The following is a 27,411-nucleotide window of genomic DNA, read 5'->3' on the forward strand; positions in this document are numbered from 1 at the left end:
TTCCTTCCTGTAACTAAATGACCAAAATTGTTTGGATGAACTTTGAAACTTGTCCTGGTAGCAAAGGAAGTAGAATTTTTGCTTCTTTTCAGTTTTGTGTGTTCCACGTCTATGTCACTCCAGTTTTGTGAAAGTTATCCAATTCTTTTAGCCAGTCAAAGAACACAAAGTATGTACTTTTCCTAGAAGAAGCATAAAACAGCTCCTCTCTTTCTTTGTACTGAAGATTTTACAGAGTGTATTCCATGTAACCGACTTTATTGGCTTGTGTAGTGTGTGGGAAAATTGTAAAACACCATGTAGATGTAACAGTCTACATTATTCTGAATGAATCTACGTTGAATCTGAATGCTTATGGAAAGCGTGAGCGTAATGCCTGTCATAAACAAAGGCTGGTGCACCAAGTGAAAGAACGAGTCTGAAAAAGGACAGGTAGTAAAGCAGAACTGCTTGAGACAGCAGAAAAGAATAAGGAGAAAGAGCAATTTAAAGTTTCATTGTAATCCTGTATTTCTTAAATTCCCTTATGTTTGAAATTCAATACTTTTTGTATGTAAGTGGAGACTTTCGTCTGTGTGAATGTGTTGGTAGTGCTCTGATGAGCAAAAAGGAATCAATAAATGCTTTTTTCAACAAAAATAAAAATGTTTCACTTCTATTTCTGTTAGTAGCTTCATGCGTCATATTGCATTTTAAGCTTCTGTAACAGAACATCTTCCAAAAGGCCAAACTGAAATTGCTGAGGTGCTTTATGAAGTTATAAAGGTATTTTGGATATAAACCAGCAATAATGTATTTGCTGATAGAATTCTTAATCATGACATTTAGTAAGATTTAATATTAAATCTTATGTTACATCTCAGAAAGTTCTCTTAAGCTTTCAGTAGCATTTGGGTTAATAAAATAACCTCACAGAATTTGACTTACAGTTTTCAGTTTGGTTTACATTATTTTTGCAAATCTATTATAAATCTGGGTGCTGATTCTGCAGACACTTTATTTCTACAATTCAAGTTCTGCTGAGGCTTTGTTGAAGTCAGACAACTCTTATACATACATAATAAATCAGAATCACCAGGAATTGATCATCAGCATTTTAGTTGTATAGTATGCAATTGTTTTCTTTAAACGATTCTTAGAATACTTTTACTGGGAAATAAGTTTCAGAATGAAAATGATGTTGAAGATGACTTTGTGTTCAAGTAGCTGATATGCTAGTGTGAAGCATTCTCGTGGAAAAAAGATAATTAAATAAAGCCTGTGAGGAATAAAATTGTGTCTTGTGTTCGAATGATTACGGAGCATGTAAGAATCAAAACAAAGCCCACAGGTACAATTCTTTTAAAATTTGGTATTTCTCCTGCTGGAGTCTTGGTGTTTTGGTGTTTTTTTTTTTTATATATATCAAAGAGATATAAAAGTATGTACTAAATAACTTTGAGAGGCGCTTGTTAAAGCATATTTTGTTTTATTTTCTGCTTTCTACAAGCAAATTGGACAAAGGAGATTAGATAAGTTCTGATGAAACATTAATGGCATGAGAAAGGTTTACATGAAGTGATGTGTTTTGCAGATTTTTTGCAAATCATGAGAATAATTGCTAACAAGTAATTATACAACATATCTAAGTTTCAGCTACTTGTGCGGAAACCCAGGTTTCTCAATCTGGTAGCTCCCACAGGAGTTCTTCTGTATGCCTTTGTGGAGCTGATGCCTACCAAGGTTCAGATCTATTCATTCTCTCCTCTTTTCATGAGAAGTAACAGGAGAGGAAAGTAAGAAAAGAACTTCAACTCAAGCTGTGGCTTTTAATACTTCCAGGCTCCCTTGCGTCGGCATAGGAGCCTTGCTCTGTGAAGTGTGCCCCCAGCACAGATTTTGTGGCGGCTCTGCCATGCAGCTTGCCATATAGCTTGAGAATACCAGAGCTTTTATTTTCTCAGAAGCTGGTTTCTTCTGTTACCTGACTCCCAAGGAAGCAACTTTGTGATCCAGCTATCCAGGAATCTGGAAGTTACATGGTTGCTTACTTCTGGAACAATTTTCATGTTGTAGTTGCTCATATTGCTGGAGGCCTGAGAAAAAGAATAATTTGTAAATAGGTATCTGTAATTCACTTCAGTGATAAATCTCCTACACGTTGTTCAAATATCCTGGCAAACTGCCTGCCAAGGGCACTGTCCAAATGCCTGGATTTTATTGTACCCCAACGGGCAAAAGTGTAGGAATGAATTATGTTTAGGCTGAGGCATCTTTTCAAAGTGAAGACAGTTAACAAAAAATTTCTTTTTTTTTTTTTTAAAATTACCACATGGTTTGCCAAATTAAAGATTCTAATTTTTAGTTTTTGAGAAGCTTAATGTACTAAAATTTCATAGCCTGCAAAATCAGACTGTCAAATGTGTGCAGGTCTCTGTAGCAACCACCCCAAATACAAAAACAAATCCAAGAAGTCCTGTTCCCTTACGTCTGTAGAGTCATGTTTCTTTAGTGTGGGTTTTGAATAGGTGAAGTTGAGAGGAGAATGAATAGGAAATTAATGAATAGGTGCAAATAATGTCGGCTGAGAAATCTCGGTATAGGCAAAATAAAACTGGAAAGTTGCCTCCCATTTCAAAATAAACTAAAAACCTCTTATGCTGCATCTCCGTGCTATCTTCTCACATTCCAAATATACTTACTGAGTATCTCTGAAACCATTTGGCTATATTATATAGACCTTTTCTGCATGATTAAAATTTTCTCCATAAGCTGTTCATTTAAATGTGGCTGCAGTATTGTAGTATTAGACAGCAAGGGACGTTCTCATGGGGAATCTAGCATTTTACCCAGGTCAGTTTCCTTTTTAGTTCGATAATGTCGTGATGTGTAACAAACTGTTGTAACTGCGGTTATCATTAGCTAAAACTCTCTTACATTATTGTATCACTCCTTTTTCCCTTTGAACTTGATCCCTTGTGTGTCCCCTGTGTCCCGTTCCCTGCAGCGATCCCAGCTGGCTCTGGTGGAGATTGGTTTGCTGCGAATATCCTTACTACCAAAATGAGTACCAGAAGCTTCTCAGAAGCCGTGGCAACTGACCACTTGCTTTCACCAGGAATAGGGGCCTTTTGTCTGAATACCTTGCCCTCAGGTAACTTCCCCTCTCCCACCTTTGTAAAGTAAATGTAAGAGGTGGTATGCGTTTGTATAAATTCGCGAGTTAAATAAGCTCTAGAAAATATTAATTGGGTTTTCTCTCCTGTTTGTTTTTGTAACTTAGAATTCTGCAAAAAATAATTGTTTGCTATGCAGCTATGTGTTTCGGTTTTTGTTTTTTGTTTTTTTTTTTTTTTTTAAAGCCCTAAACTAAATTTGCAAAGCTGGTTTGTGAAGTAAATCAGCAATCCCATTATAAACATACCTTTACGTGTACTTTCTAAATGTAATCTTCTAGATCGTTTCTCAATATCTTTAGGCTATTTGACCTATGCTGTTTACCATTTACACCTCCTTAATTCCTTTTCGTAACTTGATGTTTATAATCTCTGTATTGATAGATATTTGAGGGAGTGGTAAGCTTTTTACCTAGCTTACATAAGAGAATAGCTGATTATTTTTTTTAAACTAAAATAGTCCTTATAGTTAATTTCTTATCGAAAAATATTATTTTTGTAATGCCAACTGATCAGATCTCACAAGAAGATATCTGCTAGTGTCACATAAATAAATGATGCAGTTTCCAGAAGGCAGATGTTGTTGTGCTTTTTTACTGCACCATTAGTTCTTGATTTTAAATTTGTAAAATTATTTTGCATCAGGTGGCTTTTCTTTGCATTGGGTATAGAATGCTGTATTTTGAGTGGAATTTAATAGTTATCAAGTATAAGCAAATTCTCAAGTTGTTATTTTTGCTGCCTGCAACGTGGAAGTTGCATATACCTTGCCACATATGGTTTAGTATATTAAGGATTTTGTTATCTTGTACTCAATGTATGCATTAAGGTCTGTTGAGCATAGAATTGCCATGTTTGAAACAAGTTTTTGGGGTTTGATAATATTGACCATTTTTATGCTTGTTTAAGTGATATGTGAAAAGCCTCATAGAATAGAAAAACTTATAGTGGTCTGTGTGAGGATTCATCATAAATGAAAGAGAAATTTTTTGAGCAATATTTTACTTACAAGATGATTATCATTCATGCAGTGTAAGCTCCTCATTTATGCACAGTGCTTGGCTATGTCTGCGCAGATCTGCTGCATGACACATAATTAGATAATAGCCACTGATGACAGCAGCTGTTTCAGTTCTGCCTGTACCCAAAGAGCAACCACTATAGTTTTTCCAAATAGAAAATAATTTCCTGTATGTATTATTACAGAATTAACTGGGATAAGCTTTATATACTGTCAGGAGAGCTGGTGGGGATGTCAGTATTTGAGGCAGTATGGAATGGGTCTTAGAGTGAGTGGGTGAGTGTATTAAGCTGTCTTTAGGAGCTCACCTAGAGTAGGAGTCCACGCTGAAGTCCTTCTGTGTTGTGATGAAATGGAAGCAATTATTTCTGAAGCATCAGCAAAGCAGATGTACTGTTCAGCACTCCACCTCCTAGGATGGGAGAGATAAGGGGGGTGGTGTGGCACTCCACCAGACGTGTTACACAAGTATGGGCTGGTTGTTGAGTCAGGGTCCTAATTAGCGATTTGCCTGGAAAGGGAGATCTGTCTTTGGACTATGATAACTCAGAAGGCTGGTGAGTGTTAGATGTTTCAGGTCCTGTATAGTAGCCTGAAAAGTCCCACCTGAAGTTGTAGGGTTGCAGGTAGTGTTTTGAACTTGTCCAGTGTGCTATAACTTGTGGCCAGCTGAGAGCAGTAGGTCCAGGCTGGGTGTGCAAACAGGAGAATGTCCTGTCATGTTTCTGAGGGTTGGCCTGTGAGCATCTTCACAAGATGCTGTCCAGCAGATCATGCAGGTCCTCTCCATGCAGGGTTCTCCATCTTGCACTCAGCCACCAAATACACACCTGACAATTCTGCAGAAGTTCAAGGTGTGATTAAGTAGAGCATGCAGGCATTTGTGTGGGGTGCCCACAGTACCCATGGGTAAAGCGGTGATACCCTTCTCCTGTACAACTTGATGTTGGAGGGTGTAAGAAGGTGCCAGTCAGGTATCACAGGTAGTGAGGGGTGTACTTGAAAAGTCTGGTGGCAGGTGTAGCTGCCGCAGTTGGTATTGCCATTTAGGAGTCCCCTGTGATTCCCTGTAGCTTGCCGAATGAGGAAATGGTAGCCCTTGCAGTTCTTTTATGGATAGGGGCTTCTTGGGAGGAAACTGCATGGTATTTGGGAATCCGTGCAGGACGCAGCATTGCTCATGCAGATGACTTCTGGATAATGGCTGAGGACAGCCTCTCAGACCACCAAAGTTATGTCCACTATAGACTTGCCTACTGGTTACCGAGTGGAGGTGAGATTTTACAGTGCTGTGGCAGTGCTCCCTTCCTAGTGCAGACTGTGAGAGTGCCATTGTTGGTGGGAGTTTTTTGTGTCCAGAAATATTAAAATTTATCCTCACAAGTGTTTATTTTCAGCTGAATGTACCGTGAATGTTCTTAAGTAAAGAATTTAAGTATTTATGTGTCAGAGTGTGTTTGGTTAATCTTCCTGTGTTGTAGGCATAAAAGGTATTACAAACCCTACCACAAATGCCTTAATTTTATTTTTTTTTTATAATTCTTTTAAGATCTTGATTTTGGTACTGTAGGCTATCGTGATGCTTTCATGGGCATTAAAGTGTTCTGCAATGAGTGTTTCCTTTTACTGGCTTTAAATATGTTCTCTTTTATTTTCATGTGGTTTTGTTCTTTGTGTTAAGATAAACGAGCATCCAGTTAACTTCTTGTGCAGTATTCATTACTTTGTTATTAATGTTTTTGTTTATCCTCTCTGTTTCTAAATTAGTTTTAATATTTTAAAAAATGGATATAGTGTCCAAGATAAGGGCATGCCATCATATCTTGTGGTGATATTTAGTACTACTTACCGTTCATTTTTTATACGTAGAAGTACTTTAACCTTCATGTATCCCAGACAGTTTTTCATCAATTTTCTCTTACCTTCCAGCTTTATTTCCTAAAAGCTTATCTTTCACTTAGAACCCAGTAGTTCCCATGAATTATGTCTTCAGGTGTTCAGTATCTTGCATCATCAATGAGTCAGCTCTTGCTGCAGAGCCATTTGCTGATGGCTCGGGTTCCTGAGAAGGTCAGTTTTCTGTAGACTTGATGAATGTGACTTTAATGTTACCTGTTAACTTCTACACATTTTAACTCAGCCTGTGGAGCTAAAAGTCATTTACTCCAAATCATACATAAACCGTAGCTAATGATTTCTTGCTGGTTAAAATACTGCTTAAATACACTGCATTAAAATTAGAACATCCCTAGGACAGCCAGGATTCACTCAAAAGGTTTGTTGCTTTGCAGTTCACCAACTTTTTCTGGGGCATTACTAAATATTTTCAGGGCCTCTGGATTTCTGGATGTCGTTTGGACATATTAGATATCGTTGCTCTTGTGGTCTTCTGAGCAATTTCTACTAATCCTAAGCCTTTACTGTAAAGTTAATTTTTGTGCAGCTTTTGTGATGATTTTTGGTTGAAGTTTTATAAAGTACTGAAAATTTTTAAAGTACTAAGAGAAGATACCAGTTGCTTGATTCTAACCTTGTTTCATAGGTCTAAAGAATTAAAATTGACATCTTTTACAGAACTTTGTTTTTCGTATTTGTTTTTTTTTTTTTTTTCCCCCTGGTCTATCACATCCATGCAAAATTTTCATTACTGCCTCACTCTTTCAACAGAGGTCGATCAGTTGTTTCTATAAAGTCTGTCTTTATTCTGTCTGCCCTTCGCTTAACGGCAGCTAAATCTTTAATCCTGTATGACTGTAGTCTCTCTCACCTTTTCTTTTCTCTCCTGTCATACCTGGATCAAGAAGGGAAGGCAACTAAGAACTCTTCTAAGTGTCATTGTGCTTATTGCTACTGGTATGTAGAGTTGTTTTTTAACCTATGGAGTCTGTCTTTTTCTCATCTAGGACTTGCTGCCATCTAAATAGACCTAGGCATCTTGGTACTTTGTACTTAACTAATGATTTGCTGCCATGGGAAAAAGTATAGCAGTGCTCCTGAACTTAGTATTTGCAGGTGATGTTTTGTTCCTGAGACACTGATGTTTCGTCTGTCTACAGGAAAGAAAATACAAGAGGAAATGGTTATGTTGGCTGCAGCATGCTATTTGCTGTGGTTTTGGTTTTTTTCTTATTTAAAGGTGGGAGGGATTTAGACTTTTTTTTTCAGATCAAACCAGTTATTGAAAATCAGCTTTGATTTTTGGTGTTAACACCGGATGGGAGGAACTCACTCATAAGGGTAAACACTCTGGTGATCCCAGTGCTGTGTTTCTGTAGCAGATTTGACAGAGAGTTAGTTCTGTTCCTTTTCTCTTTAAACATGAAGTCTTAGAATTTGAAGTGGTGCAGCGAGCAGCATGATGGTAGACCTCCTTCTCTCTATTACCTGGAGTCATGGGAAGCCAGTATCTTCCTCAGAAACTCAATTGAAAAAAAGACTGTTTTTTTTGCTTCAGAAATTGTATAGAGTTCATTAGTGATCTAATAACACGGTTCAGCCAGGTGAGACAGGGGAAAAAACACATTATCTTTGTTCCATTTCTGCTGTTTTATTATTGATGCAGTTGCCAGTGCTTGGTAGGTCATGCTTCCCTTCTTCAGTGCCAGTTTTGAACCATGTATCTTCTTAAGGAGTTCTACTTCATAACAAGAAGATAAGCAAGACATGTGGCACATATTGCAATTTAATTGTCATGCTTAGAACATACATGTAGGATCAAATCACTGAAGGAATTTTATTTAAAAAGCAGGGGAGGCATATGGTAGAGCCAGGTGGAAGAGATTGGATGTTCAGCAGATATGCAAAACAGCTGAGAATCCTGTGTCCAAATGAAATCCGGAGTTTGCTATTTCTCTGTTAAATCCAGAGGTTGGAGTTTCTGTTGACAAACTTGTCAAGGCATCTGGTATCCTGCCCAAACCTTTGTGGAGCACTACTCTAAGCTTCATGTGGTCTGTGGCCTTCGTTTTATGAACCATAAGCTTGTGCTTTCAGAGGAGCGTTTTCCTCCTGTCTTCTCTACTGTTTTTTGGTTGTTTTTTGTTTCTGGTTCACTGTTGGTCATCTTCTCTGCAAGCATGGTGGAGTGCTCCATTCAGAGCTCCAAGCTTGCACTGTCACAAGCAAAACTTTAGAAAATAAACATTTCGGGCAAGGAAAAAAAATGCATCTTCCTTCTGTGCAGATTTTTAGTTGTTTTAGAGAGAAAAGAACTAAAAGAACTGTTGTGGTTCTGATAAAATAAAATGATTGTAACTTACTAGTCCACATAGGATTCTTACTACTGTGCTGTTATTGTGCAGTCTTTTTACTTTTCACTAAACTCTTAGTCTGTGCTCTGTAAATTAAAGTTGAACGAACTATCTAACTGCATAGTAGTCCTTAGTGCATGCATGTATGTGTATATATATTTTCCCAGGCTATGTCAGGTTGCTTGTGATATTGATAACTTCCTATTTCTGGATTCTTCCATTTAAAGTGTAAAATATTTTATAGCATTAATCTACCTTACAGAATTGAATATTAAAACTGAATCAAAATTCATGCTATCGGATATAGTATTTCAAACCTCAAATCATATATTTTGAGAAAGGACAGGTAGCTTGTGAAATGGAAACTAAATCCGTGAAAACAGTTTTGCTAAGAATGTCTTGTGGTATTAGCAAACCAAGTCTGTATTGCCTCAATAACAATGATGTCTTATGGCCGCAGCAAAACAGTGTAATGGAAAGCTTTGGTGAACTCAACCATGTCCTTTATTTCTGTTCCTCTTGCCCTTCCTTTTTACTTTTCTCTGTTCTGCTTTATTCACTTCTAGTACCAAGTGGGTATTAACACTCGGTTTCCTAGAAAAGGACTATCAGTCAGAAGTTCATGGGATGTTGTGCAGGGAAATGGCCCTGTTGTCCAGACCTCTGCTCCCAGTTCGACCCAGTTTTTAAGGAGTAATTAATTCATTCTAAAGAATGAACACCGGGGTAAGAAACAAATGGCAGGCTGGGGGAAGCTGTTTGTTTGTGCCAAGTCAGAGAAAAGAATGTGTGCACGTCATGAAGTTGGTGACATTTTTAATTCTGAGTAGTTATATGAAAAGCTCATAGAGAGGTTTTGAATGGTTTTCCCCAATCAAAGATTTCTAATCAAGAAACATCATTAAATGATTGAAGGTTTCTAGTTACTACCTACTCAGAATTACATGATTCTGCCCTAACTTGTTTGGCAGTATGTCTCTGCTTTACATGAAAAATTGTATCATAAATACAATAGGGTAATAATTTCTCAAAGTTCGAGCAGTTAAGCATTCTAGGTTACAGTACTGACTAAGAGACATGGTAGTACTTTAGATACAGAGATAACTTGACAACTTCCAAAGCCGTGCTGCCTCCTCCTTAGGTTTTGCCTGGCAATAAATATCAGAAAAAGTCTCCAACACCAGAACATTTAGAATAACATTAACATTTAATTTAATAATAAAATTAAAAGTTAATGGCATTAAAATACTAAATTGCAGATTTTATCTGGGTAACAGTTTTGTCAGTGCTGTTTATACCAACTCATGTCAAGTTCACTAGAAATTGCTCTAGACACGCATCAGTGTGTCCGTGGTAAATCTTCTCCCTGAGTTTCTGTTGGCTGAATGCGAAGCACACCAGAAAGAAAAGTCAGAGCACTCAGTGGGCCATGGCCCGGTCTGATGTACCATGGGATCCTGGAACAATACCATTTGGAGAGTTGTGGTTGCCCTAAGGCTTTTTAAAATATTTTTAATTCAAAATGCTGTTCTTTTTGTTGTTGTGCTGCTCTTTTAATTTTATGCATGAAGATCTGCATTCTTGTAAATTCTAACGGGTATGATTACGTTGTGTTTTGCAGGCCTAGCTGCCCAAAGAGGCCAGCTTCTCATTTTTTGTTTTTTAAGTTAGGGGTCACGGTATAAAACTAAAAGGTTTTCCTATTATATCAAATAGTATGAAATGGTTCTGAAGTGCTCAAAATATTCAACAGACAAACGAAAGTGTATTTTATGGAACAACTGAGTTGAAGGAGCAGGCAACTGGCACTGAAACATAAAGTGTTGGCATCCTCAGTGGAAAATTGGCTGTGGACTAAGCAGACAAAAAAAGCAGATGTGGTTGTTGTATATTGTGAAGTTACTATGGGTTTTAGGGAAGTACCCCCGTCTCCTCACCATCCACTCATCAGTCACATTTCAGCCGTGGAAGTGGAATGAAGAGATCTGCTGCCAGAAATACCTACACCTGAAATACCTTCTCACAACTCACCTGTTAAGAGTTTCTTTCTGTGACTCTTGGAAGTGAAGGGTGTAGTCTTACAGGTGGACATCCTCTTATGTTGGTCTGTGCTGAATGAAGCAGCACTCAGAGCATTTTTCCTTTTGCTGACTGCTGAAGAGGTAACAAATTCAAAGCAACACTCTCAGAAGAATTTTTTAAAAATGTAGAAATGGGAGGGCAGGGAGAATGATGCTCCTTGTTGAGATTGCTTTCCCTGTCCTCCTCCTTGTTGGGAAGGACTGTCTCCTATTTGGTCTGTTTGAAGGATGTCGGAAGTTACTCAAGATTGGCTTTGTTGTCTCTGTTCTCCTTAATGGTATTTTGTGTCTTTCTTGCTGTAAAGTTTGGAAACCCGTCCCTGTAGGTCTTCTGGGTTTCACCGTGATGTGTCTGCAGTTGAGACCAAGATGATGGTTAGATCTGTCTCCAAGTTAAGTGGCATTCCTGGTGTGGCATAGCAACAGGGAACCCCGAGGGGGACTTCTTCCACAAAACGTGAGTCTCAGGAGACTCTGTGTGTGTAATGGCAGAATGTTTTGGCATTCACTGTATAAATGTGACTTTAAAATGACACCACTTTGTGATTCTTATGTTGACCCTCATCTGGAAAGTCAAGAGTGAGAGATACTATGCTGTGACTGAAAACATTCAATATGTGCTTCTTTTTCTTCTAGGAATTTAAATTATCCGAGTCAGATGAAACTTGTCAATATGATTTTTGAGACAGGAGGCTTCGTATTTTGTGGTTACTGAAGGAATGTTTTGCTGAGGCAGGTTATCCAGCTCTTCTCATTACTCTGTCTTGCTGAAAGGAACAAAGTAGTGTCACCAGAAAATGAAATAACTTTAAGTCCTTTATTCCCCTCATAATTTTTCTAAATGGAGCATTTAGAAGTATATTTGTTGCCAAGGAAAATATATTTGTCAGTAGCTTTATCTTAACATATTCTTAATGCTAAAATTGTTAAAATATATTATTGACGAATCAAAGCTCATTCCTTCTAAGCAATACAGAAACAACTGCAACACTTCTATCGTAAGAAATGTGTCTGGTATTATTTGCAAATGCATCCTGAATAATTTCAGACTTGGTATAGTAAAAAAACCCAAACCACCAAACAACTGAACTTTTAATTCTGAACAAGCTTCTTCCCCCGTATGCCTCCATCCCCAGATGTCTTGATCTTTGAGAGCTCCTCTGTGTGATTAAACTGACAGGTGATGAAACTCTGTAAGTTTATGACATGTGGCTGAATGTTTCGTAGGAATGGTAATATGGACGTTTGCGTTTTGTCAGGCTTGGTAAATGCGTTTCCAAAGCTTACCATCACAAGATGGTTGGACTGAGAAAACGCCTGCTGTGTTTCAGGCCACACTTGGAAAGCGTTAAAGAGGAAAAAGCTTGCCAGCCTTCTTCACCTTCTTCTGCAAGTTCCCCCTGAGTATCTGACTTAATGATGACCTTGTAGCAGTTCGGTTAGAAATTGGTCTCTTGAATGGGAAGGAAATGTTGGAGTGGCACCTCCTGGGGCCTTGCTTCAGGGCGATGTTCCATCCTTGTGGACAGACAAACCCCTTTGCTCTCTGCCTGCAGAGTATCAGCGTGGGGAGATTTCGGCGGGAAAACTCACAAAGCGTAATGCGAACAGCAGTATTTGCTACTACCTAATCTTCTAAAATTAGATGCAATTCATGAGCAGAAACAATTTTGCATGGCAGAATGCAAGTGTGGTTAAGTATAGCCTATTCTTCGGCTTGTGGTAGATGTAATGCTACAGCTGTTGATTTGAGGGTAGAGCACCCATGATTTTTGTCATGTTATCTCCCAAGTACGTGAACCATTTGACACAGTCACATAGATTGTTCTATTGTATCCGCAAATCGTAGCGCCTTTTGAAGTATAATGAAAGTTATTGGATACGTTCTTCTTTAAATAGTTACATTTTTTAACCCTTGTATTTCAGATTGACCTTTCAAGTTTTCATCCAATATTTTATATACACCATGCTGTTCTGTGTGTGTAAATACGTATGTATGTATCTTTCTAATTGGTTATGAAATTCTATGACTAAACCTAATCAATATTGTAAATGAAACTTTTCATTCAAGATTTTAACTGTAAGTATACATATATAGCAAGGTATTATTTATAAGGAGTAGCTTTTTGTGACTCCTCCTGAGTGAATTCTAAGCCACTCCTGCTTACTCTAAGAATGACAGTATAAGTTGTAGAGGGTTTGGATTATTTTTTTGTCCTTTTGAAAAACCAAATAAGAGTGAAATAGATTCACTTCTACCTTATATAGTTTAAAATAAATAGTTAAATACTTTGGTTCAAGGATTTGTTATTCTGGGTGATGGACAAAGTAGAAGATAACTCATCATACATTTAATTTTGTTTATGTATTTGTAAACAGAGTTAATGAGATGTGAAAATTTAGAGGGACAAAGCAGTTCTCTCGCACCATTTCTTTTCAGGGTGAAATTGTACCTAAGAACCTAAGATGATTTCCTCACCCCCAGACCATTGCTTGGAGTTAAATTGCCAGCTATATGTGGGACAGCTCTGATTGCTTTATATGCATTTACTTAAGGTGCATGTTTGTTTTTAGGTTCACCAAAAATCTGTCACCTGACAAGATCAACCTGAGCACACTAAAGGGGGAAGGTCAGCTGACCAATTTAGAGCTGGATCAAGAGGTGCTTCAGAACATGCTGGATCTTCCAACATGGCTTGCTATAAACAAGGTCTTTTGCAATAAGGCATCCATCAGGGTGAGTATTTTACTGTGCCGGAATGGTAATTAGCCAAGTCTGTCTTTTTTTTTTTTTCCTTCTGTCTCTGTAAACTTTCAAGCAGCTTTGTATTAATAGAAAATTGTGGTGAGTGCTTGATAGAATTTTAGAGAAAAACAAAGGTGCTACCAGCAATAATTTCTTAATAATTTTTGTTTCTCAAGTGATGACATGAAATACATATGGAAACAATGAAAAGAAGCAGTGATTTCTTTAAAAGTTTTGGTTTTCTTTCTGAGTAGAGTTTATTCCTGCATGTTCTGAAATAGGGGTAGAGATGAAAGCTTGTATTTGCCCATGGTAATTAGTCTACTATAATTATTTTTTATTTTATTATGTATTATTTCTTCTCTTTACCCCTCTCTTTCTATCGCTTTCCATCTTGTTCCTTTCTCGTTTCCAAAAATGTCTTTCTGAGGGATTGTGGTCTCTGGGAAATGTGGAAACACTCTAAATCTAGTAGACATTGCTTTTTTGCTCCTTGTGGCTGCTAAGAATTGAAGCAATGTATATCATCTCTCCTAGATTATACTAATATGAGAGTAAGAAATGAAACTGACTTGTTTGTGACAGAACTTATGATCTGGTCAAACTTTGGCGCCTCTTCAGTCTTTTGGGGTTTTTTGTTTTTTCTTTTTTTTTCTTTTCGTAATGGGAGATCATTCTGCTTTTTCTGAATGCAGTGAACTTGATGCTTTGTCGCAGGCATCCAAAATTATTTGTAGGCCAATTTTCTTTCCTTTTAAATTTAGAAGGATTTTCTTTCCTTTTAAAGGAATGTGGAAGAGAGTGTTGCTTTTTCTGATGCTTGACAACTTGGTATTTAAGAAACAGATTCTATTTTGTTCTTCTGTTTTCTCCTTAGTAATAAGTAGATTGTGAAGTTCTGTTTTTAACACCTAAAATAAATTTGTGTGTGTGCATCAATCTACTATAGAGGATTTTCAGATAAGCTTGACATTTTGAAAGTAGTATTATTGTGAGTTCAGGAGTTACACATATAATTTGTATGCATAAAACACATTCTAAACAAATACTTTCTTTTACTGTATTTTTAATATTTACTTTGCTTTAGAATAATGTTTTCTCTTGCAGATACCATGGACAAAATTGAAAACGCATCCCATCTGTTTGGTGAGTTCTGAGATCAATTGCTAAATATATTCCATGTAGTAGAATTTATCTCAAATATTTATGTAGTTCTCTTGACTTGACTCTAGAAATGACTGAAACATTAACAGGCCTTTACTAAGTGTCCTCTGGGTAGCGGCAGATCACGACAAAATGCCTTAGTGTTTTTGTTGGTAGGTTTGTTTTCTTAATCTTATGGCTTTGGGCGTCATCACTATAATGTTTGACCGTTAGCTAATTTCTGTCAAGTTCTTCAGTCATTACATCTTAATTTGGGTTCACCTGAAGGGTAGTTTTATGTCCAACTAACCCTTTTGCAAGTTCCTGCCTGTCTTTTGGAGCTACCTTTTCTAAGGACTTTTCTATTCTACATCTGCACTCTCCCCAGTGATCTTGGTTATAACAGGTTTGATATATGTAATGTTTACAGGGTTTCCGTAACAGCCTGGTATTCAGCCTGGCTATAAATAGGATGTAAAATGTGTAAATATGACTCAGTAACAATTAGAAGTAATGCTAATTCTTGCATTTGTGTAATTTTGTTCTTTATTTTTAAGTACACTAAGAAAGTCACAGAAGTGATTTGCTTGATGATGGCTAAACTGTCTTAATTGTGTTTACTTAGGAATGAATATTCCTTTAACTGTCATGCTTCCCAGCCTTGCAGTGAATTCCCGTATGTGCTTGTAATTCCTTAGTTCTGAATCAGACTTGGGAAAGACATGCTGTTGCAAATGCTTGATGCATTTGCTAGTGACCCAGTTGTAGTGTACTGATGTCTGTACAGCTTCTTCCTGACGCACAGAGCTTAAAGGGGTAATGCTGAGGTGGGATGATTCAACCTCTTGACTGTAAGATGCAACTGCCAAATTAGGAAATCAGTTTAAGCCGTGCTATTCTTGAAGATTATGTGCTCTGACCTATGGTAGCAAGGCCTGGTTGTTTGCTTTGCTCCTGTTGAATTTAGATTAGCAATCTTTGAGGCTAAGATAACTTTCAAGGTCACCTTTTTTTACATAAAGCTTTCCTTGAACAAGTGCATTAAATTGATAACAAGAGTTCGCTCTTCAATGGTAGAGGTACAGCAGCCTTTTTGACTTCTAAGGGAAGGTGAATTCAATGGCCTAAAGGTCCAACTTCAGCCCTTTATTACATCACTGTTCTTCCATTGTTTTGGTGGGGATATTTTTATTACTGAGAGTTCAATTAAATTGGAATAGCATCCTCTGTTTGCATAGCTTAGGAGGTAACTAGAACCCACTTGTCTAGCCAAAGGTACTTTAATTGAGCAGAGTTGTCCTTTGTGCAAATCCATCTGTTAACATAGTGGCAAATACTAAGTTATCTTTGCTTATAATCAATTTCTGTTTCTATATGATAAACAAGATAATTTTGAGGAGCGCTTTGGGGACCCAAAGATGCCATGCAGCAGTTTTTGCTCTGTCAAAGTACAGTAGTTGCCAGTGAGAAAAGACGAGACAGATATTAACATCGAGGTCTTCTTTGTTAACTCCTGTTTATATAATGTGAACTCCTTAGATCACTGCTCTGATGTTCTTTGCGCTAGTCATGTAGTGAAGGAAATTGTTCCAAAGGTCTTAATTTAAGAAACCTTAAAAGAGTGGTCAAACATCCCAAAACGTCAGGATAACCAGGAGAAATCTTGGCTTCCCCCCGCCCCCCACTGTCCTCAAACTAAGAGACTGGGTTTTTTCTTCTTGTTTTTCCCTCTATTGTTGTTTTGCAAAGCGAGTTACTCATTGAGACAGCTGAGAAAATAATTTTAAAATCTCCAAACTTACTGTTACAGCTAATGCTTCCCTTTAAGCAGCAAAACATAGGGGAAGTATAAATAAATCCAGAGTACAGAGTTTGTGAATTTCTAGGCAGTAGGGCATTTCATGCATTAGAGTAGCACAGAAAAAGGTTTGTGGAGGAAATGGATTATGAAGACGGGCCCAATTAACACAATATGATGATAAAGTCCAGTAGATAGGGCAGGTTGAATCATGAAAAATCTAAAATTGAGGACGAAGCTTTTTGGTGTGGTTTGTCTGACCTAAGAGAGGGGTAAATGGAGGAATTCGGAAGGGGTGGTATAAAGTCAGAACTAGACAGGGAAGTAATATTAGCTGTTGAGTTTTGAATGAGCTTCCAATGGGACAAGATTTCTGAACTTTAAGCCTTAAATGAAGAGCCTCCCCAAGTTGTATGATAAATTTAGGTCACAAACATTGTACTGTAAATTAGGAGATTCTTGGATTTCTTCAGTTGCCGGGAATAAGGTTTTGCATTTGGTTTGTTCCCATTTTGTTCACCCCCCTGTTTATTACTAGATCTACTGCAGATCCATACACATGCACAGAGTGTATACACACTCGTGTGTATATATTATACACATTCAGATTTGGTTTAAGGTGCAGCACAAAGCTTCATCTACCATCAAAAATTTTAGTGGACTAGTTTCAAATATTTTCCATTAAAATTTTCTGAATTTATTGAACCATTTAGAAAACTCAGGTGGTATTAAGTATTACACTGAAAGCACAACTATATAGGAAGAAAACCCAGATGAGGATGCATTAAATCATGCCGTTTTGGAAATGCATTTTTTGAAATGTGTGTGATGGATAAATAATACACAGGGATCAAGAATTCTGTAATCCAGTATTTGACAGGGAAGGTCTGTTTATATGAACGAATTAAAAAAAAAATAAATAGTTCTGGTACATTACAAAAGTTTGTGGGAAAACTGACATGGTAAGAAATGTTTTATGTATATTTCACAAAAGGTTCTCCAGTGATTTTTTTTTTTGGTTGCTTGTTTTTTTTGTTCTTCATATTTCATCTGTTTACTTTGTTAGCTCTTAGGTCTCCAATTTTTTTGTTTTCTTTTGTTTTTCAAGTCCTTGGATAAAGTTGTGATGGAAATGAGCACATGTGAAGAGCCACGTGCCCCTAATGGACCCTCTCCTATAGCAACTGCATCCGGACAGAGGTCAGTGATGATGCTTACATGTAATTAATCAAAAAAAGTTTAAATTACTTGTTTTGGATTACTATGAAGCAGTTAAATCCCCTGCAAATTTCCAGAAGTGTATGGGGTTGCAGCTTGCTATTTCCATCTCTCCAAACTTTTATTTTATTATTGTGGTTGGAGTTACATATGTATAGTGATAATGGAACTATCCAGACCCAAGCCTGGAAAGAACTCCTGAACTATGTGTGGAGCTTCCTAGGGACGTTCCATATGGGTGCAACTACTGCATGAAATATTTACCAAGTTTACCTGACAGTAAGTTTTTTGAAAATTAAAGATAGCTTGCCTTCAGCCTATTTGGAATATATATATAATGTTGGAGTGGTTCCTTTTCTTATTTTTTTTTGTTGTTGTTTGGTCTAAAAACAGTATTAAGGGCTATTTGTTAGTATGGTGTTTTAAAGTTCTATTTAATTTCCTTTATTGTATCAGTCTAATCTTACTGAAGGATTTCATGCACACCATGTAGCCTAAAAGTTAAGTAATTTGGTGGGACAATATAGCATTACATCAGTGATTTCAACTCTCCCCCACCCCCCAATTGTTTCATTTTTATGGACCCAAAACATTTTCCAGTAAGCATAGAGACCCATATACAGAGAAATGAGTTTGATGATACAATTGCTTTTCTTATTTTAACTTCTGTGTAATATGTAGTAGTCGTCCATGGACCTCTGTGTCTCCTAGGGTACAGTTTGAGAATCATTGCCATAGAGATTCTGTGTAGGATGAAAGTTATAAAAAGGAAAAGGAATGACAAACCACATAAACTGTACTTTTACAAACAAGCAGAAAAAAAAATCCCAAAGGCAAAAAATTTTAAATGTTAAAAGAATATTTAAAATATAATTTCTGATTCACTAAAACATTCAGAACATGTACGATTTTTATTAAAAAAATTAATTGCAGTTGCTTTATCTTTTTTAATACCGGAATGCATGTGATTTGGTGTAGAAATGTAACCACCATTTAGGATGCCTTTCTTTTATGGAATGAAACAAAGCAAATACTTCATACAGTTTTGCATATATGAAAAATATTAGGTATAATGGGTGGAACAGCTTAGCTTATAGAGATAAATACTAACCAGATTGGAATTGTCAAATAATTCATTTGACATGAATTACTCCTTATGTACAGATAAAGAAGAGTGAGATTTCTACGTAATGCTGTAGACTGTTGTTCTCATCTGTATACGTATAAAGTATTTATAATGGAAAAGTTACATTAATTGCTTTGCTTCATAGAGATTGATCTTGGTCCAAAATATGTTCTTTAGTAACTATTTTCAGATAAGGATCATAGGGTGGAAATTATTGTAAACTAGATCCAGTATATTTAACAAAAATTCATAACTGGAGAATACGTTGGGAACTTCTTTTATGGTTTGTTTCATGTTGTATTTCAGCTGTTTAGTAGGTTTAATTTTGTGCCCTTTCATTAGGTGTGTATTTAATATGTTGGCATTTCACTTTTTAGTGAATATGGCTTTGCTGAAAAAGTGGTAGAAGGCATTTCGGTTTCTGTGAACTCCATTGTAATAAGGATTGGTGCAAAAGCCTTTAATGCTTCATTTGAACTTTCCCAGCTGAGAATATATAGTGTAAATGCAAACTGGGAACATGCTGACCTCAGATTTACCAGAATACAAGAAGCTCAACGTGGAGAGGTAAATATTATCTTTTGCTAACCTTTTTTCCTCGGTTTTTGTGGTAAAGGAGGAGGAAGTTGAAGTGCAACCTTATACAGTCTAGGAAACGTTCCATTTGCTGGGAACAGAGCCATTCTGTGCTCACTAAATTTGGTTGTACTCTAGGAACAGAAGAATGTAAAAATGGTGGGTGTGAGTCAGATCGAAAGTCTTGTCTCTAGTCTAGTGGCCAAAGTGGATGCTTAGGGAAGAGCAAAGACCAGGGCAGCGTATTTACTGTTCCCCTCTTACGTTCCTCAAGCTTGTGACCATTTGAAAATGCAAACTAGACCAGAATTGAAGAGTACTGAAAGAAAAAACCAAAAACAACAAACCAACAAAACATATTAAATGTGGAAGGATAAGATGTTGGGCTGGTTTTTTTATTATTATTATAGTTATTATTTTTAAAGCTTTGACTGGTTATTTATTTGCTTGTGATGGTTTGCCTAAAAGGATTTTTTTTTTCTTTTAGCAGTTTTAACTGAATTTTAATCAAGTTCCTATTTCTTAGAGTAACTAAATCATATGTATATAAAAAAGTAATAGCAGTAAAGTGCATACTTTTCTACTGTCTGGGAGAGCTTAACATGTAAGTCCTACATCAGTGTACACCATTCTTTTGCTTTCTCCTATGTAACCAAAGTAAAACGTATACTGAGTGCAAGGTTCATCCTAATATTGTATGTTGTGTTGAGAAAGACCGATTTTAGCATGCTTCTGGCCTTGATTAAAAAGGGGTTTCAAATTTTGCCAATGTTTGCCTATTTAGAGGCAATTATTACAGAATAAACAGAGCTTACATAGAGTTAAGGAGTCCAGTAGTTGCTTTCTGTGTAAGGAAAGAAGCCCCAAGAGGATGTTTGTTAAAAATACCACAAAAATAACAAGTTGAAAACTGTTTTTCTGACAGTTTCTTTCCTGCAGCTTATCTGTGTGCTAATGCTCGTGTGTTAATGAAGTCTAAAGAGGAAGAATTAAAGTTTGACTAGATGTAGCGCCCTTCTTTTTTTGATTTTGTGCTTTTTAGGAAGAATCTGATTCTGAATAGTTGCCCCACACACAACAGCTTTCCTTGGGGAGTGTTCCTTTTAGTGCAATGAATTCTGGAAACACAAATTTCTAGAAACTAACAAATGATTTGTTAGAAGTAAATTGCATGAAAACCAACATTGTACTATAAAGATAAGTTGTTCTAAATTACATTTTAAGGGAGTAAGCTTTTAGCTATGCATATAGCTACACTCTTGATGTTATAAGGAAACTCTGTAGAATTTTTTTCAAAGCTTCCATTCACGCTGCATCTCCTGGATGAGGAGGGTAGGTACTCTGCTTTTCTGCAAATAGTATTTTTCAGGCTGCTTTGCACTGTGCCTTTCCATCTTGCTCACTTTACTGGTGCGCCTCCTTCCCAAACACACTGGATGTGTTTTACTTAAGTCTCTGCTTATGTTCACAGAACGTAGGCTGCACAGTTTTCAAATTGACAAGAGGAGAATGACAGCTGAAAAATAAGACACATACCAAACAAACTCTTCCCTCTTCCACTTTCCCTGTAGCTGATCTTATTTTCTTCAGAGACTAATGTAGGAAGGAGTTTTAGGGAAGCTGGAATTAACGTTTTTTCCTTTTGATGTCCTGTTCATTTGATGTTCTCCATGATGTTGCTTCTGGACAATCACTTATTTTCCCATATTTCGTTTTCAGTATCCATCTGTACTTGCTGCTTTTCTAGCATTATTCTAACATTTGCTTGCTGTGTCTTCTAGAAATCCACGTAATGGATCCAAAGCTTTTGGGGTCTATATGGCATACAATGTTTAACTTTCTCTTTTAAGTGAAATAAAACACTCCAAAAAGTCTCTCCCATCCGTAGCTTTGCTTCCCTCCCCACTCTTTTCCTATATAGTAAGATTTAGCGTTTTGAAACTAAACTACACAATCTTCTTTTCTTCCTCTACCAAACGGTACCTAATATGCAATAACCCATATAATTGTGACCCTTACTTTCTTCTGAATATTTTAAATGCTACTTGTTACCTCTGCCTGCTTGGAACTAGCTTAACGTTTCTGTGACATTCTGGAGATAGGGAGAAGGAAGCTTTACTTCCTGGCGCTTATAAGTGGAATAACAAATGAATTGTATTTGTCCTGTTCATATGGCCCTGCGTGAAGGATATGTGTGAGCGTGTGTGTATATATGTAGATATATACATATACATGCTCAGGCACAAGTAAACTGTCTTATGCATGAAAGTGTTTTTCTCTTTTTCTCTCTTTAAAGGTTTTGACTTTTAAAGAAATCAACTGGCAGATGATCCGAATAGAAGCAGATGCAATCCAGAGTTCTAAGCATGAAATCATGAGTGCTCCAGTTCGACTGATTACTAACCAATCAAAAATTAGGGTCACACTTAAAAGAAGGGTAAACTTGAAAAGTTTGAAATCTTTTTTTTATTTTATGAATTAATTTTTAACTGGTGCTCTGAACGTTTGCATGCACATAGTAAAGGTTTTAAATTTGGGCCATATAAAACGTAGAATTCCCTGAACTAAATTTTTAATAACATATAATTGTTAAGACTGTAGAGTTTACAAGAAATATTGCAGTTAGTATCTGAAGATGAAGGCCTTGCACTGATCCTACTAATAAAGCTCTGCAGTTCAAACGATTTCATTTATGATGATGCACGTTCTCGTACCTCTCTAGATTCAGGCAATATTTGCATTTCTTACATTTAGAGAAATGCATCAGTTTAATATCCAATGCATACCAAACTAATAAAAAGCGAGGCATAAATATACTGTCTTATGTACTTTTTAGTTCATGAGAGGAATACAATTTGACGTAAAAAATGTGTTTGTTATCTATATGGAAGAAATCTGCTTTTTGGGAAATGTGGTTCTGCATTCAACTTTTTTCTTGTATTTGAGGTAAGAAATGTAAGTATTTAATGGACCCATTTGACTTGTTTAAATTTTTATTCTACAGTTAAAGGATTGTAATGTAGTGGCATCAAAGCTGGTTTTGATTCTGGATGATTTGCTCTGGGTTTTGACTGATTCCCAGTTGAAAGCCATGGTGCAGTATGCCAAATCTCTTAGTGAAGCCATAGAGAAGTCAACGGAACAGAGAAAAAGCTTGGCTTCTGAAACGGCTTCTGAAACAGCACAGGTACGATAACTGATTGTCTCACCGTATCATTATCAGGTGTTCTAAAATACAACACAGTGCTGTTAGTTGTGTTAATTTATTTTAGAGAATGTTCAGTTACTCATTTTCATTCAGCTGTATATCTTAAATTCCGCTGGGAACGAATCACAGTAGTATAAAGTAGACTTTATTTTACAAGATTTTGTATATTGATGTTAATTTGCAGGAAAGAAAAAGAAGTTGCATTACTTTATCCATGTACAGAGTATTTAGATTTTTATATTTACTTAATAGTTGATTAACTGTTTAGTAAATTTGCTTTCCAAATATTTTCTGGTTATGAATTAAAAAAAAATTAATATACACTAAGGTAACCCTTAATCTGTGGATAGATATGCTTACTATAGTGATTTAAAGTGCCTACCCAGTTTGTTTTCATGGTAATGAAAAGTCAGCTTTTAGGAAGAGCTTTCTTTCATGCAGCTCTGTTGTTGGAATACATAGTGAAGAATAATCCTACTTTTAACATATTTCTGCTGGCATGGATGCTGCGTGTCTTACATAAATCTTGAGTGTCTTTCAGCACATACAGCAGACTAGACCAACTGGGCTTTGTGAGCGTTGGGGGGGAGGGACCTCTTGTTGTCTGTGAAGAAGCAGCACAAATACACTGATAAAAGATAGTACTATAAAAATAAAACATAATTTATTACTAAGACTGGTCGAGTAAAGTCATTTGTATAGAATCTCTTGCAATAAAGCTAGTATACTGTAATGGAGAGTTCAGTTCTTGTGGCGGTCCTGATGACTTTTGATGTGATTTGATGGTTTAGCTACAGTGATCTAATGGTTAGCTGGTACTGAGCAGGGAGGTCCTGATTCTTCAGTCCCCTGGTACTGGCACCAGCTCACGTTTGACCCTGTTGTGAGGTAGATTGGGGAACTAAACTAGCAGAAATGAGCCCAACAAAAAATTGATGGTTTTCTGCTGGTTTAGTTCCCCAAACAGCCTCCAACAAAAGTTAGAAAAATACCAGTGCTGCAAGTGACAAGGGTCTAAAGAAGTGGGGGGGGGGAAGAAGAGAATAGGGGATGCACTGGCATTACCTCTTTGTAACACCTAGCCATACGCTCAGCTTTTGGCTAAAACAGCACCCTTAAACCTCAGTAATGATCCAAGGTGAATGCAAGTGGTGCAGATTTTCCCTTATTTCAAAGGCCTGATTTGAGTAAGTAAAAGGATACTTAGGCTTGGAAGGAAGGATAAACTTTATAAACCAATATGGCTAAATATTTTTTCAGAGCTCTGCCCCAGCACCCAGCTCTCAGCAGGTGAAAGCACACCAGACAACAGCAGCACCTGATCAAAACGACGCAATAGTAAAATTGTTTAATGATTTTGATGTTAAAGAAACTTCTCATCACTTAGTAATTTCCCATTTGGACCTACATATATGTGATGATATCCATTCTAAAGAAAAAGGTAACTTTTTTTTTAAAGTAGCATGCCTGTGAACCATAATCATCTTTAGAAGACATGTTAATCAAGAGTCTTTATTTTAAAGGAATATTCAGAATTGTCTTCAGTGTTGGTAGACACACATTTAAAATTAGTTAGATGCCTCTAGGCAGGACAACATTTCATTATTAAATGTAATTATTGTAGAATAAATGCAATAAAAACTGCAAAGAGTGCTAGAAGCTTCAGTCCTTTTCCTGTCTTCTAGAAACTGATTCTGTCCAGTCAGATCGTTACTGCTGGGTTTTTTCGTGTATATTATAAGTTAACTGGGTTATGAAGAATGCAGTGGCAACATTACTGTGGCTTGAAAGGGTCACTATACAATCTGCTTCTGTAATACTTCTATAAAATACAGACTAATAATAGAGCAGTCCTCTTTGTGCTCTCAATTTAGAGAATCTGTTATCCTCTGCATCACATAGCAATAATGGAACAAGTGTTCTGTGGCCTTATAATTTCGTATGTAATACTTGTACTTTTTTTTTTTTAAAGAAAGACTATTGTACATAGTCATATTTAGAACCAGAAAGAAAGAAGACAAATGACACTTTTCTTTATGCCTTTTAAAACTGATCAGAAGAGAATGACATGTCAGTGTATATCCAAGGAGCTGGCTAGTCACTGAAAAATTTATAGAGGCATACAAGGTCTGCTGAAGAAAAAAGTATTGAAAAACTTAGGTTTTCGTGAATGTATTTCCTTGATTAAGGAAGACACTTGCAGTGCAGCAGAGCATAAGGTTCACTGGCTAGAGACATATTTCCTTACTGCAGAGGAGATTTATCATTCTTAGTGAGATCTCTTCATTGGTCCTTTATTTTTGGCCATGAAGTTTAAATTTAGCAGTAGAAAAATCAGAACAGAGCGCTCTCAGAAGGCCTCTTCACTGCAATAATATTTGTGAAATTAAATAAAACAAATTAGATTTACAATATTCTTGACGGTAACTGTTGACTTTGAATGACTGATCATAATCATATATTCAGTGTGAAAAGTTTTGTTTCAGGAAAATTGCAGTTGTATGTGTTCAAAGAGCTGTCTCTACTTTTTAGTAGCACTTAATATGCAATTTGTTAGTAGTGACTGAGCACAGACCATGGAGTTCTATAAGCTGATTCTTAGAAACCGGTGAAGACGACATGAATGAAAATTTTGAGGGAAGATAATGAGGTTGTAAGGAGAGCCAGTACAGAGGAGGAAGTAGCTGTTAGGTGTTTAAAGGAATGCTGCAACGTGAGAACTAACATGCTAAGTACAATGTCTGCGAAGCTGAGCATTGTTTTACGTTACAGATTCAAATAGACGTGTTACAGGAGGGGCCATGCAGCTTTCCTTCAGCTATTTAACAGTGGACTATTATCCATTTCACAAAGCAGGTATGAAAGTGAGCATTTTGTGAGTTACCTGTGAATGTAACTCTCTTGCTTGAATACTAAAAAAAATTGTTTGTGTGTGTATATGTGTACAGCTTGGATTATAATGTTCTGAGCATTTGAAATACATACCTTTTTATTTTCTTCTATATGCAAAACGAAACAATCTGGGAACCAATTTAATTTCTGTGAATGAGCTATTTTAGGCCAAACACTTTTCCTTTCACTGTTCTGTTTGGTCAACAAAATGGTGTTTACACATTTCTGACACAAAAAGAATTGTGTGTTGACAGAGGAAGGCAGCATCGCAGATTGAGAATTCACTAATTGGATATTTGCAAGAGTCAATCTGCTAGAATTTGTTGTCCATAAAGAAGTCTATCATTTTATGTCAATTTCTAAGCAATGTTTTTTATTTTATTTTGCTAAACAAGAATACCATTGTGCAGAGGTTCAATTATATAGCCTTTTGTTAAGGAATTGTTATTAAACAGATGTTAGCAATTTCCAAAGAAACATTTTTTACAAATTATTTCTAGTAAATATGTTTTTCATAAATCTAAAATATTTAGAAGAGACAGAATCAGTTTGCTGTTGAATTTGAGATCAAAGACAGTCTAGTACAGTGGAGGGGCTTTTAGTTGGTGGGGGAGTTGGTTGTGCTTTCTGTTGCTTTTTACTAACACAGACTAGTCATTTTGGAGTGATTATCCACATGCATTAAAGATTTTAATTAACTGTAGCTTGCCTCATGTCCTTCTTGTCACTCATGGTTGCAGATGGAATCCCGTAATGTAAATCTATTTCATTTATAAGTAGTAAGTATAGTTTTTGTACCTTAAAAAGTGTAGTTTAGTGTGGGTCAAATAAACATACACAGCCACAGAAAAGAATATGCTTAAAAAACCCGGTATTCTTTCTTTGCTATAGATTGGCCTAATATGGTTTGAAATTTGTGATAGTGGTTTCCCGTTCTATGAAAGTGTGACCTTAAGTTACAGAGGTTTAGCACACGCCTGTCTTGTGACGCAGCTATGTTTTTCATTTATTGTCACTTCCGATTCCTGCCATGTCTAAGCGAGGGTCTGATCTGGCTGTGATTTCTGTGTGCGCTGCTCAGAGAAAACATAGAGAACCAGGAAAATAAATAGATTGTTTCTTTTGGAAGGATTCTTGGCCAGATTGAACCATGCACTGTAGGCTCTTGGATGGGCATGTTAGAAGCTCCCTGAGAATGCTTTTAGGTAATGGCTACCTGGGACATAACGCCCACTACATGAAACCAGAGCTGGAAAGGATCGTCTGCAGAGCAAAGGTGGTGCCTCTAAAGGTAGTGTTCTCCTGCCGTCTTACATAGTGTTTTGTACAAGTACGTTTAAGTAACAGAAACCTAGATCTCACTAATAAGCTATGACAAAAAACTGCCAAAGGTTGTGGTGGTCGATCCAATAGGGTGTATGTCTAGAGGGGAGGGGAACATGCCAGAAAGTTTCTTTTTCCACTTTAAGAGGTCATCATCTTCTCACCACTTTAGAAGAGTGTGGAAATTCTATGGACAAGCTATCATCACAGAAGGGAGAGTCCCTTTTACTCAAAGTAAAAGGAGCACATATTATCTTGAAAGTTCAAAGGGATTTCTCTAGTCGTGTAGGTATCGTGCCTCTATATACTGCTGTATCAGGCTATCACCTGACGTGCAGAGGATTCCTACCCTGAAGTCAAGGCTCTGCAATATCGCATGCTGAAGGACTACACCATATTAATGCTCTATAACAGTGGGCAAGGAGGAAACGGCTATATACTGCTGTGACTGTTACCAGACTGTTTTCTGGTTTTGTACCTTTCTGGCCTATGGAATATTTAGAAATAGCTCTTTTGGTATAGTCTTCTTGGAAATTGTGATTAACCCTTCAGGAAAAAGCCCTCAAAAATTAATTATTTTGCAGACTGGGTTCTTGGGGGGGTGGGAGGTGTTCTATGGTTTTGTAATAGACCCCACCCAGAAAGACTCTAAAGTGTCTGAGGCATAATTGCTGTAGGGTAAATTTCTAGCCCATTGAAAATCAAGCCTTCCAACAACAGCCTTTTATAGTATTTGGGAAAAATGAAACAGGTTGTGTGTCCGTTGACTACGATGACCCTAACAATAAGACAGACTTACCGGGTGTTGTAAACCTGTGCGTGCAGCAGTCCATCACTTTTCTAGACCTGCTCTCTCCCAGACCTGCTCTCGTAG

General features: G+C 36.8%; 1 protein-coding gene across 2 annotated transcripts in view; it reads left to right on the plus strand.

The window, feature by feature from the left end:
- The window catches only part of BLTP3B (bridge-like lipid transfer protein family member 3B), a 63,433-nt gene that overhangs the window by 4,824 nt on the left and 31,198 nt on the right, over positions 1-27,411 (plus strand). Inside the window, exons 2-10 of one of the 2 annotated variants that reach the window (XM_063322724.1) lie at positions 2,987-3,133; positions 13,082-13,244; positions 14,361-14,399; positions 17,303-17,394; positions 18,916-19,105; positions 21,411-21,551; positions 22,119-22,301; positions 23,583-23,763; positions 25,095-25,178. In XM_063322724.1, the coding sequence (XP_063178794.1) occupies positions 13,182-13,244; positions 14,361-14,399; positions 17,303-17,394; positions 18,916-19,105; positions 21,411-21,551; positions 22,119-22,301; positions 23,583-23,763; positions 25,095-25,178 (973 nt within the window). In that variant the 5' untranslated portion in view covers positions 2,987-3,133; positions 13,082-13,181. The remainder of the gene's footprint in view (positions 1-2,986; positions 3,134-13,081; positions 13,245-14,360; positions 14,400-17,302; positions 17,395-18,915; positions 19,106-21,410; positions 21,552-22,118; positions 22,302-23,582; positions 23,764-25,094; positions 25,179-27,411) is intronic. The other variant, XM_063322723.1, reaches the window with a different exon arrangement.

The sequence above is a fragment of the Chroicocephalus ridibundus genome, chromosome 1 (genome assembly GCF_963924245.1).
Source record: "Chroicocephalus ridibundus chromosome 1, bChrRid1.1, whole genome shotgun sequence".
NCBI classification, from domain to species: Eukaryota; Metazoa; Chordata; class Aves; order Charadriiformes; family Laridae; genus Chroicocephalus; species Chroicocephalus ridibundus.